This window comes from Polypterus senegalus, chromosome 5 (assembly GCF_016835505.1).
Source record: "Polypterus senegalus isolate Bchr_013 chromosome 5, ASM1683550v1, whole genome shotgun sequence".
In the NCBI taxonomy this organism is placed as follows: Eukaryota; Metazoa; Chordata; class Cladistia; order Polypteriformes; family Polypteridae; genus Polypterus; species Polypterus senegalus.
Genome location: NC_053158.1, coordinates 80,095,740 through 80,113,432, shown reverse-complemented (window position 1 = coordinate 80,113,432; position 17,693 = coordinate 80,095,740). Strand labels below are relative to the sequence as shown.

General features: G+C 36.2%; 1 protein-coding gene across 1 annotated transcript in view; it reads left to right on the top strand.

Annotated features, from left to right (window-relative positions):
- Nucleotides 1-358: 358 nt before the first annotated feature.
- Nucleotides 359-17,693, top strand: part of nfx1 (nuclear transcription factor, X-box binding 1) — a 67,192-nt gene continuing 49,857 nt past the window's right edge. Inside the window, exons 1-3 of the mRNA XM_039754875.1 lie at nt 359-535; nt 5,581-6,558; nt 6,936-7,097. Of these exons, the coding sequence (XP_039610809.1) occupies nt 514-535; nt 5,581-6,558; nt 6,936-7,097 (1,162 nt within the window). The 5' untranslated portion in view covers nt 359-513. The remainder of the gene's footprint in view (nt 536-5,580; nt 6,559-6,935; nt 7,098-17,693) is intronic.

Genomic DNA, 17,693 nt, shown 5'->3' with positions numbered 1-17,693 from the left:
TTTCGATTTTTATATCTTAATTCGACATTTCATATACAGTAGACGATCTGGACGCCAAGAAATCTCAACACCAACCTAATTTATCTTTACACAGTCAATTAATCAATATACTTCTATTCACATTGTATAATAAATTCTGAACAAGTAAGCGTCTGGACAAGTTCTATTAAGCTTTTAAATACTTAGAAAGAAATAAGTATGGTTGTCACACAAGCAGCTAGACAGCATCTGATTCTGCGCCGCAGGATACACGCCTCCAGCCCGGTCGCCAAGATATAAGAAAAATAATAATCAACACGGCGTTTAACGACAGTGCCAATAAAGTTTATTGAATTCGCAAAAAAAAAACGCGCATGCCCGACGTCGCTTCTTGTGACGTTTTTTTCGTCAGTGTGCGGCTCTTGGTCGGTGGTCGATTCCTTCAGTAAAATTATTATTTCGTTTAAATCTGTTTCTAAACTACATCACCTGTTTTGGTAGAGGTGCGACGGATTTCAGAGTTAGCCCTGACATATGGCCGAGGCAAACGATACAGGTAATATCTCTGACACTTAAGTGTACAGTTTTGGTTTGGATAAAAATAACTTGCTAGCTACAGAACGTTACTGTAACAACTCCTGTTTGTGATATAGGCTTTGCACAAAATGTTTTAATGTTTATTATATAGGAAGGTTTGACCCCTTAACTGCTTGTGAGACACTTGTGATTGTGTCGTGTGCCTGGAGGTTTGTGTTAGTGTGGTCAATGTTGACAGACTAATGCCGCCGTGGAGGGAGTACATTTTTTCTGCCTCTCATCCGCCTGTTCTTTATGTAATTCTATTTACTGAGCAGATAGATCTATTTTAGGGTCTACGGATGTGTGGATACTCAGCAGGCGTTCTCTTTACACTTAACGTTATTTACATGGCAGCTATTAATCATCGTGTTCAGTTTTAAACAAAATGTTTTTACTTCTGCTACCCGAGCTTATCCGGATCCAACGAATTTCAACAAATCAAATACAATCCTGTTGTCTATCACCAGTTTAAATTTATAACATGCTTATTTACATGATTCACCTTCATAATTTTAAAGCAAAAAACTTTAAAATCTTTGATACTTGACTCAGTGAAAAAACAGATTTCAATTTAAACTGATATACTGATATTAAACTGATCTGAGCCTATACTAAGTAAACAGTACTATATAGGAATGAGTTGAGATGTCATGGATTTTCAAGATTTAAAATTCAAGATTCTTTATGGACCACGTGAAAGTAGTGCTCTCGTCATTTCACAGTCAGAATAAGAAACGGACAGCAAGCAATAGTGCAAATAGTGCACTTCAAAGACAAAGTAATACTACCAATACATAAGTACAGTATAGTAACACAGAAAACATTAAAACAATACAGTTAAATGGAAATAGTAAGTTTAAAAAATAGCAAGGCTAATAAGTGCATGTGGCAGCAGTAGACCAGATTAACTGTAAATGCATCTGTGCATCATTTCCGCATAAATTTAAATGGACTGTTTATACATAGATACTGTAATTACAATCAAAGAACTTACAGGTGTGGAAATTCTCCTGTAATTACCCTTAATGTGAACCTCTGTGTGTCAGGTTGTGTGTGTATGATCAGCCCCAACATGCAAAGGTAGTCAACCTTTGATCAAGCCTATTTGGGTGATTTCAGTTATCACTATAATTTTAAAAGGACACACAATTATGTGACCATGAATTGTTTTGCCTGAGCATACTCCCTAACTGAAAGGAAAGCTTTCTGTACGATTACTTATATTTTTCAAACAATGTCCAGTAATTAACAAATTCTGCCAGGGTATGTAAACTTATGAGCAGACCTGTATTTGCCAGTGTGGATGTCAGGGTCCCAGTTACAAATGTGACCATCATCTTACCAGTCGCAATTGTATATAATCTTTTGAAATTGTATTTTCTTTGCATTTACCACCATGCAGTTTCCTTATTTAGAAAAGCACTGTTTATGTTCTTAGTATCATGCAAGTTTTAGTTGAAAAATTCAGACATACAAAGTTTTAAAAATTGGTTTCAGGAATTAAGCTATTGGAAATTTTGCAAAGCAAATGGTTTGGGTAATGAGATTACATTGTTTATGGGGCATCCCTTCAAGATACAATCACATGAAATTTTTTTTTAAGTAATTACGGTAGATTATTTTTTATTATTATATGCTTATTCTGACTTGGGTTGTCACCTAAAAGAAATTGGAGTAGAATTTGGGGAGATCGTGAATTACGTTAGGGAGGGGACAATGATTCTTGGGGGACTCGTAGAGATTCTTGTAGACATCTAATTTCTGAAAGTGTTTTAAAAATATAAGAAGCAAAGAAGGCTAATATAGGAAAAATAGTTTGTTGCACAAGGTTTCACAGCATCATGAAAATACTAATTTAAAATCTGAATGTTTAAAGAAATAAATAGTAGCTGCATTTGTGTGTTTCTAAAAAAATATTTTTGCCACTTACCTGAATGTCTAATGATGGTTTCAAGTTAGTCACGCCATTATTAAAATAAATAGAGACACACTTTTAAAGTTGTTAATTATACTATTAGTAACCTTTTTCAATTCAATTTATTGTATGCTATTTTTAACTTTATGGCACTGTACAAATATTTTGTACTTTTCCTTTTGAAATTAAGCTTTATACAGCAAGCAATAATAAAAAAAGATGTAGATTCTCCCAGTGAATGCATGGTATATTTCCTAAGTACTTTTGTTCCTTTTACAAAGACATGTAAAGTTAGGTTAAGTTATTACTAAACTGAGGTTTCACAGCTCATTCCTGCTTAACATCCAGTGCTGTCAGCAAATATTTTGTCTAATTGCAAATTCAATTTGAAAGAAGATAATTTGTAAAATTGGTGGATTAGTGGAAATTCAGTATTAGATGTAATTTAGAGTGTATCTCAATTGAAAGTGACACAGTGATTAAAATTGTTGTCTTATAGTTCCAGAATGTTGTCTAGGGTCAAACTCCAGCATTGGTGCTTTCAGGGGGAGTTTTTCCATGTGTTTCTAATGGGTACTTCAGGTTAGGTTAATCGCTATCTCTAAATTGGCTGTCTGGATGTGCTGTTTCTGGCTTTGTGTCTGAATTTTAAAACAGTAGCTTCAGTAAATAAGCTAAATTTGTAATTAATTAAATATGAAAAGGAAGATGAATGCAACTGTTTATACCAAAAACAATTACACATAACTGGGATAGTTGTATACCGAAAACAATTACACATAACTGGGATAGTTGTAGAAATTATAATCAATGAATAAGTATTCTCTGGATATAGTTTGGCAGTAAGTAAGAATTTTAATCTGGTGTAAATGAGTAGGTATGAATAGGTCTGGAACTAAAAGCATCAGTCTGTTTTTTGAGTGCTGATATTATATTTAATAGATTTCCCTCCCACTGCCACTTTTTTCAACAACCAGTCCCCTGCCTCCAGCCCTTAACTATCCTTACTACATACATCAACACCATTTACCATATCAACTGGAATGGTCAGTGACAAGTCCACCTCTGATTGTTAATGTGGGCTGTCCAAAACTGAAGACCAAGTAAGTAGACAACTGATTAAGCTACACACAGGAAACGCCATGGGACCAGATGGAGTTCTTAAGGCCTGTGCTGACCAACTTTGTAGTTTCCTCTGTTACCTGTTTGGTGTGTCCTTAAGGTTCCAAAAGCTGATGCTGTAGAAAACATTCTGCATTGTTCCTGTACCAAAGGAGACAGCCACCTCTACACCTAATGACTACAGACAAATGGCACTTAAGTCTCACATCATAAAGATCTTTAAGAGGCTGGTACTGGACTATATGAGTACTCTTGTAGTAGACCACCTGGGCCCACTGCAGTTTGCCTATTGGACAAAGTTTGGAGTGAAAAATGCAATTATCTACTCCACATGGTTTATTCTCACCTAAACAAATCTTTCAGAACTGTGAGGATTATGTTTATCGAGTTCTCCAGTGCCTTTAATACCGTCCAGCCATCCCTGTTAAGAAGTAGACTCAGAGATAAGCAGGTGGATGGGCCTATGGTGCCCTGGATAATGGACTATCTGTCATGCAGTTGGTAGTTTGTAAGACTCAAAGACTGTTTTTCTGATATGATGTGGACATCACTGGAGCAACACAAGCAACAGTCCTGTCTCCTTTTATTCACTTTGTACTCATCTGACTTGAAATCTTACTTGCATACTTGCATAAATTTCAAGATGATGATTCTGCAATAATGGGGTGTATTGATAAGGGGGAAGATACCGGTGGGGAACTTTGATTCTTGGTGCAGAAAGAATTGTCTGCAATTTACAATTATCAAAACCTTGGAAATGGTTATTGACTTTCTCTGTACCAAAGAACCTCTATGTCCAATCACTATTCACAGAATGGATGTAAAAGTGGTGCACTCCAACAAGTATTTGGGGGTCCACATCAGTGACAGATTTGACTGGTCCCATAACACAGAGGAACAGTATAAGGAAGGACAGCACAAGATCTTTTTTCTGAGTAGACTGCGTTCCTTTAAAGTGGGTAGTGACCTTCTTTACATTTTCTGCAACTCTGCAATTGCCAGTGTGATTTTTCTACACTGTTGTGTGCATGGCTAGTAACATCACTTCAAGAGAGATTCTGCTGAATCAGCATGGCTAGTAACATAACTTCAAGAGAGATTCTGCTGAATCAACAAGTTAATTGAAAGGGCAGGCTTAGTCATGGCGCTACTGGAGCTGCTTTCTACTAACAGCAATATGCCTGTATAATGCCTCACGGTGATTGTGATTGGCGAATCAAAAATTATTTTTCTTTTTTTATTTTCTTCCATTTTAATCATTCTGCTATATGTTCAGACCATTGTCTGGGTATGTTGGTCTACTTGTCTATAGAGCGTCTTTTTTTAAAAAATAAATAAATAAAAATTCTCTCTGGGGACATTAAGGTCTAACCATCTAAGTGTGCATATTATGATATAAATGTTGCAGATAACTTCATATGATAGCAATATGCAAGTAAAGTAAATGTACATAATATGCCAAATGAATATGTAGATTGTATCCTGTTAAGGCAAAGTTTAAGAATTTTAATAGTGCATAAGATTTGCTCTTCTAGAATAACCAATTAACTTTAAAAGGAGTTGGTGATAAATAATAGTATTATTTTGAAGCAACACATTTTCATCCTTCCCTTGTGTTGCTACATCCGCTTCCACAAAGCAGCTGAATTGAAGACTGTACATAGGAAGTAAAATACCAGTCAGGCACTAGTATTTACCTCAATAGATGTCAAGAATGACAGAAAAATTCATATACTTAAAATGCTTATACTGTAAATGTTTAACAAAATCATGTATTGGTTAAGTGTGTAAGAAGAGCTGAACGATGTTTGCTTACATTAATGTTTATTTACATATGCAATAAGCGTTAGGCATTTTTAAATGATCTTTGCAGTATAGATTGCCAATATACCCACACCCATTCCAACCTTTGTATAAAGAGATATAAACATACTGCTAAAAATAAAATATTCTATGTGTTTATTACGTTTGTTTTTCTTTATTAGATGACCTGGAACTAAATCCAGAAGCAGCAGACTTTGTTCCTGGGGAAAGACAGCCCCACTTCCAGCAAAGGAGAAGCTGGAGAAGACCAGACTTTAACAGAAATCGAAATAGTCAGTATGCAACTGCTCGGCAGCAGCATTTCAATCGGGTGTTTTATACTGAAGATACAGCACTTGACAAGGGTCAGCATCTTGACAGAGAGAAGTATTCTTCTCAGGCACTTTTAGATATTCAGAAATCTGGAAGCAGTCATAGCTTTCAAAGCCAGCGACGACATAAAGCAAGAAACACTGCATCTAGCCCAGTAGACCATGTCAACTCTTTGAACAGAAGCCAGATACAAGCTGCCTCTGAGAAAGTTGACAAAGATGGACTCAGTTGGAGAGCAGGGAACTCTGAACTCCATGACTTCACAAATGATTTCGTACATGAAGATTCAAAAGACTTCCGACTTAAAAAGTCAAGAAAATTCAGCTATGAGCCAAGAATGGCTCCAAGTGAAAGGAGAGAGCAAGTGTACTATAGAGACAATGGAGAACATTTAAATGAGATGAGAAGTGAAACATCACAAAAGCAAGATTCCATGGCTGTAGTCAAGACTGCTGAGAGAAGAGATCAAAGGTCTTACGAGAGCATGCCTAAACACTCTTATTACAGCAATAAACGAAAAACCCAAGTGCCCCAAAAGCATTGGCATCAGACTAAAGATGAGTTATATGCTGAAAGTGTTGAGGAGTCTTGCAAAGAAGACAAACACAAAAACATTACTTTTGAAGATCAACAGCCAAGAGTTTTGACAATTCCTGATAAGGCAAATGAAGTTGACAACAGACCACAGAGAAGAAGCAGTGTAGAAAAAGGATATTCACGGGGAATGTTGCTTCATGATCATGGACCAAAAAAATATTTTAACGCCAGTAGGAAACCTTTCTATAAGAAACAAATGGATGTTCCCAAAAATAAAGAAACACAGACTGGTAAGAAAGCATCCAAGGTTTTCTTTATTGTTCTTTGACAGTACTGTGCCAAAGTTATGACTCAGGTATTTTTTCTTTAAAAATAAACGTGACAGTCTGGGCTGCTAATTTAGGAACATGAAACATTCCATTTAAGACTTGTTTACTTAGTTAATTTTGGCATTTTTCACATTAATGATAAACTAAAAAGGAGAAAATAGCAGGTTTGTAAATTATTTGATTTTATATAGAAGTAACAAATTAGCATAATGTAGAAAACTCAGTTGTATTTATATTTAACAGTAATTTGTTTTACATAGATTATATTCTTAAATTCAATATATATATATATATATTATTCTATATCATTTTTATTATTTTTATCCTCCTTTTTGTAGGATGCCTTATTGAGCAGCTGACTGAGGAAAAATATGAGTGTATGGTCTGCTGTGAAATCATTCATGTGAAAGCACCAGTGTGGAGCTGCCAAAGCTGCTATCATGTCTTTCATCTGTACTGTATTAAAAAATGGGCACGATCCCCTGCATCTCAGGCTGAGGGTAGGTGTTTCACAGCACTAAACAGATATGAAAAATTAAAAAATGGTAATAACGTTAATTTCACTGAGTTGAGTTTTGCGACAGATTAAATATGACATATAAATATAACAAGTTTTACTTTTATTGTAGATACTTTTATGTATGGTGGCTGGAAATGGTAGGGTACAAACTGTACAGTTGTTTTATTTTTAACAACTAGAACACAGGCACATTACTATTGGTGAGCTCCTCCGAGACTGAACCAGTGATATTAATTAAACCTTGCAGTCTGAAGTCCGATGTCTTAGATTCGGTAACACATAACATGTAGATTTTGTTTGTATAGTGTCATGAAATTAACTTTTATTTAGTGCCCTTTTTTGTGAGAAAATGTGAAGTAAGGCTATTGCTTGATGATGTTTTTGCTTAGACAGTACTTTGTATAACTTGCCATTTTGTTTGTAGGTTTATTTATGTCTTTTTTGATTAAAGATATTTAATAGTAGGAGAGTGTTGGTTCTCACTGGTTCAGCTGTTCTGTTAATTGGAGTAACTGGGCAACATTCAGGATAATATTTTTTCCCTGTTGCTTAAAGTAATAAGAAGGTCTAGATAATTATCTTAGAAATTCACAAATCATCTTAAAACTATTACAATACTGGTTAACTTAAAATTCATAGCTGTGGATAAAACCTTTCATTTTTTGTAATGAAACCAAATGACAAACTGATGTGAAATGCCTTCACCATTTCTTAACACAATAATGGATGGAACTATTGTACTGATTTTGAAAACTTCAAGATTTTTGTTTTTTTTAGGAAGGAGTTTAAAAGATCCGGCAACTCTCTGTTTAGGTATTGTACTTTGTACCGGTAAACATTGTTTACCTCCAAATTCCTATAAGCCATGCATCGGTCATTACATTAATTCACTGACTATTAAAGACTGTAGTATTGCATGATTATGAAATGTCCCAGTGGAGTTCTTAACCATTTGCAAACCCCCCAGAGTAGGTTTTCACTGTTTTTAATTCCATGCTTTTTTCTCATTATACAATCTCTGGCAATATCTTGGAGGATATTCATTCAGCTGTTTTAATCAGTTGGGAAAAAAAGAAATCACAGATATAAGCTGAACATTCTGGCTTTGTTAAACATACTCAAAAAATTAAATGAAATTGTTGTAATTAATGGCACATTTTTTGTTCAGACCAAGTAGAGGAAAAAATTATGAATTAACTGAACGTTGAGGGGAAAAAAGTACGGAATCATTAACCCAAAATGTTAACATTTAGTACCTTGTTGTACCTCCTCTGGCTTTTTTGACAGCTTGAATTCTTTGAGGCATGGACGTCACTAATGAAAAACAATATTCTCAATCAGGTTACAACTTTCTTGTATAGCAGTTCACAGCTCAACTTCGCAGTATGAAGGCTTGTCATTGACCTTTTTTTTTTTTTTTAATCGGACTGAGATCTAAACTTTTTGCTGACCATGTCATTGAGTTTTCCTGAAGAAAAGTTTCAACACTGTTTGCTCTGTGAAAAATTTCAATGTAAACCTGTGTATTTACTGTAGAGGTAATGATTGCCATCTCTCCTGGTCCTTTACCAGATAGGCAACCCCATATCAACTATGAGTGGGAAATTTTCTTGTTTTCTTAAGGCAGTCATCTTTATTTGTTTCATTGGAACGGCACTAAACAAACATTCCAGCATCATCTCTTTGGCCAATGCAGATTTGGTATTCATCACTGAATATTACTTTCATCCAGTTATCCACAGCCCATGACTTCTTTTTAACCCACTGTAACCTTATTTTCCTCTGTTTATGTGTTAATGATAGTTTATGTGGGGTTTTTCTGTATGTAAATCCCATTTCCTTCAGCCAATTTCTTATAGCTCAATCACAAGCATTGACTCCTGTTTCTGCCCATTTGTTTTTTTATTTCTTTTTTTGTGCATTTTCTGTTTTGTGGAAACTTTGCTTTGAGTTTTCTGTCTTGACACTTCAGTGTCTTCCTTGATATATTTGTATGTTCCCTTTTTCTAGCTTTGCCATTTTGTTTGTACTTGCTCCAAATTTTAGACACAGCTGACTGGGAACAACCACTATCTTTTGCTACACTCCGTGTTGAACTACCTTTTTGAAGAAGTTTTATAATCCTTTTCATTGTTTCAACTAACAGCTCTCTTGTTGGGACCATTCCTGTAAATGGGCCAGATGCAAAAAGCTTATTAAGATCTGCAAGGACTCTCCTTTAACTGCAGATCAATGGGCCTATTTAGACTTGTGCAGGTAGTTGTTTTAGAAATGAAAATTACCAGGTGATTTCATATTTCACTCATTGTTGAGTGATTCCATTATTTTTTCCTGCACTTGGTCTGTATCAAAAGATTTGCCATTAGTTACAACAATTTCATGTAATTTTTGTGAGGTATGTTTTATAATATTAGAATTTTCAACTGTTAAACTCCTTAGTGTTGCATTTTATTCCAAAAAAAAGTGTATTGTACTCAAAAGTATAATATTGAAAGAAATAATTATAATGATGAATACAAATAATAATATGTAATGAACAATAACAAAAATAATAATAACAGTAATCATACTGCCAAAACAGTATATACAGTAATCTGAAAATGAGTCGTTTGTGTGGTGAATCTTAAAGCACAGTGAAAGACACAACCCAACGTCACAGTCAGGACAATAATTGCATATTTGTTTTCGGATATCCTTTCCAGATTTATCAGTTTTTAAATGGCACACTGCATAGGTACTAGTTGGATTTTTTTTTTTTTTTTTGTTTTGTTGTTGGAGGTATATAATCAATAAAGTGTCTGCCAATAAGATACTCTGGATCGATTCTTGGTGTGCTGGGTCGACCGCATCTCTTTAGCGGTAGTGTGGACAGTGGATGTGCAGCAATGATTTGTTCTACAAGCTGGCATGTAAAATTTCTACAGTTTCGCCAGCTTCTTGTTTGTATAAGACAAATGTATTCCAAATGCACTGTTATCCACCAGATGACAAAAGTATCTTTTTATAATATTTCTTTTGTTGCCTCTGTACAGTGGAATAGAAAGTCAATTCTTGATCAATATGATCTATACTGCCCATTGTGCTATGGTAGGTCAACTACAGCACAAGGCTTTGTATCCTGCTTGTTACCTTTTGCCTTTACAGTGACTGTAGCAGCATTATGTACAGTGCTAAGAAGTCAAACATCTTTGTTGTTTTCCCATTTCAGCTTAAGCACTGTACCTGTTTACCAAGGCACTAACTAGCACACCTCCCTTTAAAGTAGCTCTGTCAAAGTCTTCAGGTATGCTGCGATGGTTAAGATACACTATTCCATATACATCAGCCTTTCTTTGCAGCAGGATGTCAAATGGCTGTAGCGAAGTATAAAAATTGTCCATGGCTACACAGTAACTTTGATCCAGCAGAGGATCTATCAAAGTCAGCACCAATGACATAGCAACGCCATACTGATTTTATTTCGAATCAAACATTGTCCCTTTCTCTGTGTACAGAACTGAATTCCAGATGTATTGCTGCAGTGGACTGGTATATCTCCCAAATTTTCCCAAGTTGGTAAAGTGCAGATATTTCATAATTAATGAAAGCTTACACTGAGACGTAAATTCTCCAAAGAATGGTGTGGCCAAAATATTGTTATTGGACCAGTACCAATGCTGCTTAGGTTTTACTACAAGTCCTTGCAATATCAGTAAGCCTAAAAAGGCCCAGATATCATCAGCAGTTACTGGTTCCCATCTTTTTGAATGGGAAAACTGCTTAGGTGTACAGTTATTTGCCTGATATTCTTCAGCATAACTATTTGTCTCGACAACAATTCTGTCGATCATATCATCATCCAGGAATGACTTCAGGTTAGTGAGTGGATCACTTGCAGACAGCCAGATGTGGGGGTCACTTTTGGGTTTATCTTAACCAATTTTGGGCTCACTGTTTCAGTTTCACCACCTGATGACAGATTCACTTCCTCATCACTGCTGATGAGAAGCTCCTCAACATCACTGTTTGTATCACTAGCAAGAGCATGCAGCACCTGGGCTGCTGAAAAACATTTCTTACTGAGACGCCATTATTACGTAGGGTGTTACTGATCACACTTATAGGTGAGAGGAGAAGATGCACCTTTGCCCATGTGATGCTCAGACATAAAGCTTACGCAAGATTCACCTATAGCATTGCCCGAGTAATGCTCTGGACAGCACTTTTACAGCCCTAGTGATTCTCAGTTCTAATGCTTATGCAAGATGCATCGGTACAGTTTCCCTAGTGACACTCTGGACTAACGCTTTTAGCACGGTTTTCGCAACCTGAGTAATGCTCAGGTGTAATGCTAAGGAGGTTAAATAAAATAGTTTTATGTCATATCTGTGATTTGTTTTTTTGCAACAAAGTAAAACAGATGAATAAACATCCTCCAAGAGTAGTAATTCCATATTTTTGCCAGGGTTGTACCATATTTGTTTTTGATAAAGTAATAATGATTATGTACTTGTTTGTTTTTTCCTTGTATTTTTTTATCCATTATTTCATTCTTTACTGAAATTACTTATTTCATTTCAATAACTTGCGGCAATCCATCCTGACAGATGTAAGTACAGGGTTAAAACCAATCCTGTATGGGATATGACTTAGAGCACAGTCACACACACATACTCAATGGGCTAATTCAGAGTTGTTCATTGTGTCTTTGAGACATGCATAATACAAATTTAAAATCCAGAGAAGACCCATGTAAACTAAGACAGAATGTACAAACTCCAAGCAGAGACTGCCTTGGCCAGATTAGCGACTGAAGCAGCAGCAGTGTTAACCATTGCATTACTATTCACCCATTTAATTTCTGGAGTTCTAATGATGTTAAATCTTAATCCATTCATTTTCAAAACCTGCTTAATCCAACACAGGATTGCAGGGAGCCAATGTTTAATTTGACAACATGGTTTATAAGGCTGAACTCGGCATTAGATGTCAGTTAGTTAAATGACATACAGATGGCCAGTTTAAAGTCAGTGTAAATGTTAATTGTTATCCATCCATCCATCCATCCATTTTTCTGATTCTGCCCAGTCCAACACATGGTTTAAAGGCAACATTGTCCAAAAGATATAAACTAACCTTGAATGAGACATGCTCCATCATCAGATACAATCCTACAGAATCCCACACAAATTTACATCCGGCTAATTCAGCCTAACTCACATTTCCTTGGAATGTGGCAGGTAACTAGAGTAGCTGGAAAAATCTTGCATACATAGGGGAGAATGTGCAAATTTTCCATAGACAGTGGCTTGATTCAGTTTCACTTTAAGTCCCTGTATTTAATCTTGCAGCAGCACAAGCTATTGTGCAGCCCTAATTAACTAATGCACATTCAGTCTTCTGCCTTGTTTGTTTTTGTAGTGTTACATGATACTTTAGTAAATTCCATGTAGAGGTTCTGGATTATCACAGGAATCCTGCAAGACCCAATAGGAAAACCTGAAGTATGAATGCTTATGCAACAAGCAGAGTTTACCTAGAGAGCAATATAGAGTACACAACAATACAGTATATATAACATTTACAGTACTAAATTATTCAGCAACAATAGCCATTTTCATTTCGCAGGTAAATAACACTCATTTGGCATTCTAAACAGATTGGTTTGCTTGCATAATATAACTGGCTTTGAACACTCCACTCCACTCCACATCTAGGCTGGCAATTTAATTAAAATAAGTGACGAGGTCATAAACAAAGTTGAACAAAACACACTTTGCACTACTTGTAATGCTAATATGAAGCGAAGACAAAATCACCCATGATTCCTAATAATAGTCATTATTCTATTTTTCCCCAGCTAAGCAGCTTTTTGGTTCTAGAAGCCAGAAGACCTTAGGTCACTGTTCATCTCGCTTTTATATAAATGGAGGCATTGTGAGTCTCTTCATATCTCTCAAATTAAGTAACTGAATGTACTTAATGTTTCATTGTAATGATCTTTAGGTATTTATTCCTCATTGTATTTTTTATTTGGCACACAATTTTATTTACAGCAATCGTAAAATTCTCTAAAATGATTTTGGGTGATTACCAGGAAACTACTACTTTAACAAGCAATAAAGAGCAAACTTTTAAAGCAGATCATAAGAGAATTAGGATGTAGTTAGTTAAATAAAAACCAGCTGGTACAAAACAAATAGAGGGCATGAGCCCAACTTGATAAGATAAGGCTACCAGTTAATTGCTGTGTTAGCCAGCCATCAAGGAACAACAGACAAGGTTAAATCAAATGGAGTCTTTGTTTTCTCCTTTACTGTTACAGCAAAAATGTGATAATGATAGCCTGAATATTGTTAATTACACATCACTCTTTTAAGCTTTATGGATCAAACCAGTAGTCACGTAAGATGGAGAATAACTGTATGGCACTGTGTGTTGGCTGTGAGATTTCAAATTTTATAGCAATAAAACAAAAATCTGAAATAAGGCAGTTATTTTCCATTAAATAGAATGTCTTGGCTTAAAAACAGTGGTGAAAGATCATAGGTTTAAAAGTGAATTGAAACAGGATCAGATGCAGAACAATAGTTTTCAATAGTGTACTGGAGGACTGTTTTAAAATCTGTTCTAAGTACAACTGATAATCATGAAAACTAAGCAGTGGGGTAGCAAAAGCTGTGCCAAACTATGTTGTGACGGTATTTGGCTATAATTTACACTAATTAAGATTAAAAGTTAATCAATCAACATTAAAAATGGCTGACCATGGAAGTGATATGCAAAAACAGAACTATAAAAATACTTCAGCATTCTCTACTATATCTAAAGTAACAATGCCAAAACTAGGCGTAAACAAACCACTGTTGTTTTACATTTGAATGACAGCTTTAGCCATCAATTAATACCCTTTTTCAAATAAATTAGAATTATATATTGCTAGCAAAATACCCGCGCTTCGCAGCGGCGAAGTACTGCCTTAAAATTTTTATTAAGAAGAAAATTAAACCTTTTTAAACTGAGGGAAAATATACCAATAATTATTTGTTAAGGATCTCTTTGTATACCACATTGTGAGTTCGGCCCTCCTGTTGTAATATGACCAAGCTGTGTGCTGAGCTTACTCTTGAGCATGCAACATACAGTTGGCCATGTGAACAGTAATCTTGTTTCAAATCTCACAGCATGGATTGCTGCTGTCATAATTGGTTTGAGTTTCATGGTTTGTTTCAATTACGACAGTATTTGTAGGACTTGTGTTGAAGAGACATTCGGCATCTGTCAAGCGTTGTAAGTATACAACCGGTTTCATCGATAACTTCACATCCAGCTTTTGAGAGTTTAAACATTCATAAACATCAAAGTGTCCACTACTGAAATATTCACCTGTCAATCTAAGATGTTTAAGAGGCATTGGCGGTTGTTGAAAGGTGTAAAATATTTGGCCATTTTGGTACACTTGAAAGCGACAACCGAACAATTCAGCGGCAGCCATCAACTCACATGCAGATGCATAGGTGAAGGGCTTAAGCATTTCACTCTTATAGTGCTCCTGTGTAGTATAATTATCTCTTGTACCGTCACCAGTCCACACCTTGAACCTGTCCCAGTCATTCAATACATAAGACACAATGTTCCTCCGGATATCAAGAGTGAGCCTGATACGGCCGTGCAATATGTAACCAAGAGAATGGAAAAGGCAGGTGCCATCTCTGGGCATGGAAACCACTCGGAAAGTGACAGTTCTTTGATCGATGGTGATCACCTCGATAGACATGTTAATGGGGGTACGGCTGGAATGATAAAGGAAATGGGTACCTGAACAATGTAAAGTAAGTCTAAAATACCTAAACAATAACTATAATCGTAATAAATGAACAATAAAACAGCGGAGAAGCTGTGGATTAAATAAAAAGGCTGCAGTTATCAGCAGGGACACGTGAATCCCGTGGCAAAGCAAGGAAGGGAATGTAGAGACTGGAGTGACGGACGGCCTTATATAGGCAGGCAGTCAACAACGTGAGACATATATGGACGTATATATGTACGTAAGTAGGATTCAGTTAGCATTGGGAACCCACGTACCAAATTTCTTGAAGATGGGCCCATAAGTAACAAAGACCGTTGAAAAGTTCAGTATGGCGGCCGACAGTGGCATCATACTACCGAAATAAGTACGTACATTGGTTTCGGTTAGCGCAGGGAAGCCGCCTACCAAATTTTGTGAAGATGGGGCCATGAATAAGAAAGTTCAACATGGCGGACGTTGTCGACCGTTATCGACCGTTATGACCGTTACGTAGAATTTCGAAATGAAACCTGCTTAACTTTTGTAAGTAAGATGTAAGGAATAAGCCTGCCAAATTTCAGCCTTCTACCTACACGGGAGGTTGGAGAAATAGTGATGAGTGAGTCAGTGAGGGCTTTGCCTTTTATTAGTATATATTATATATATAACTAGCAAAATACCTGCACTTCGCAGTGGAGAAGTAGTGTTTTAAAGAAGTTATGAAAAAGAAAAGGAAACATTTTCAAAATAATATAACATGATTGTCAGTGTAATTGTTTTGTGACTGTTACGAATGTTGCTGTCATCAAGGATTTGATTGTCATTATTTCTTTCAATCAGGTTCGTATTTGGAGGATGTGTTGTGTTCAAGTTACATTCCGTGTTTGTCAACCATTGTAAAGATAACAGGTTTCATTCATCGAAGTGTTCACTACCCAAATCGGTACTTGTGAATCTAAGATGTTTAACAGGCATTCCCAGTATTCATTTGTGGATTTGCCTGCGAGTATTTAGCGCCACTGTGTCTATGAACTTAATTTAAACTTAAGCTTTACACCTTGCTCTCATATTGATACAAGTATGTCTACAAAGGCTTGTTTAGATTCAGAGGGTTGTTCCTTTCTTACTGCATCAATAAACAGCTCGTCTTCCTCTTTGAGACATCACACACTGCATGCACGGGTTTACCTTTCCCAGTCTTGCAAACTTTAGCGAAGTGGTTCAATTTACCACATTTTTTACACTGTCTTCCTTTAGCTGGACATTGACTTTTTCCACCGTGTGCTTTGTTTCTGTAGTAGCTGCACTTATGAATATGCTTGTATGCGTCATATGCTTCATATTCTTTTGCTGCCTTCTCAATTGTGTAATGCGTTTTTTGTTCAGCGCTCTTTGGAGCTCTTGCTTTTTGTCTGTGTACTGCGTTCACAGTCAGTTCACGTGAGCCGTTCAGAGTACATGCATCGAAGGTTCTCAGATGTGTTTGTGCTATCTCGTGCGATCTTGCGATGTCCACGGCTTTATTTAATGTTAGCTCAGGTCCGGCACTTAACTTGAAAGTTTCTCTCGCACTTTCGCTGAGTTTGTGCCAAACACTATTCTATCCCTGACCATCTCATCTTCGTTTGCATAAGCACAGTCCTTCACCATCAAGTTTAACTCCGTTACAAAGTGATCAAAAGTCTCGTTTATACTTTGCGTCTTCTCATTAAACTTGTATCTCGCGAAAATTGTATTCGTCTTAGGCATGACAAACGCCTCGTAGCGGCAGCGTGTCTATTGGATTGCTGCTGATGGATGGCCTTATATGGGCTGGCACTCAATTACGTGGGAGATGTGGGTATGGGGGACGCAATATAGGCAGGCAGCCAACTACGTGGTAGGCATGGTGATGGGTGACGCAACACTGCCTCACACGGCGACCGAGCTGCAGGCTATGGCTGTATATATGTACGTAAGTAGGATTCAGTTATGACCGTTACGTGTAGAATTTCGAAATGAAACCTGCTTAACTTTTGTAAGTAATCTGTAAGGAATGAACCTGCCAAATTTCAGCCTTCTACCTACATGGGAAGTTGGAGAATTAGTGATGAGTTAGTGAGTCAGTCAGCGAGGGCTTTGCCTTTTATTAGTATAGTATAGATATATGAATATATAATACATCTCCTAGCCTTACTCCAGTCTGTAAAGTAAGTTCAAGATCAGGCTGTTTTTGGTTTTTTTTTTTTTACCCCCTGTTGTCATAGCATTTATCACATTTGTGCTTAAATAGTTGCATTTTTCAGGATAGAATGAGGCACAGTGCACATTATGACCACAAATGCATAATCATGATGGGCAGCTCACATTTCTTTGAACTTGTTGAAAACAGGAAATGTTCCATTTTTGCAATAAATATAGTGTTCAAAAGAGAAATCTAGGGACCTAGCAATCATAGAGAATTATATTTACTCTGCTAGATCATACCAGTATTAAAAGTTTTATTCTGAAAGAATAGAAAAAAAAGTGTTTATTGAAGGAAGCAGTGTTTTAAAAAAAAAAAAAAAATTATTGTTGTGAATCTGGGCTATTGACAGCCAAGACCATTAGAAACGTAACAAAAAGGAAAATATAACTTTGAGGAATAAAACAAAAAGAAGGTAACATTTTGTCTCATAACAAGGAAAACAGTGTGTGAAAAACCAAGAAAATGTAGTTTTTGAACTCTGACCATATTCACTGTTTTGACTCCAAAGAAAATATTTTGTATTGAAAGAAAATAGAACAAACATTTTGCACATAGAAAATTATACCACATGAAAATCAGGA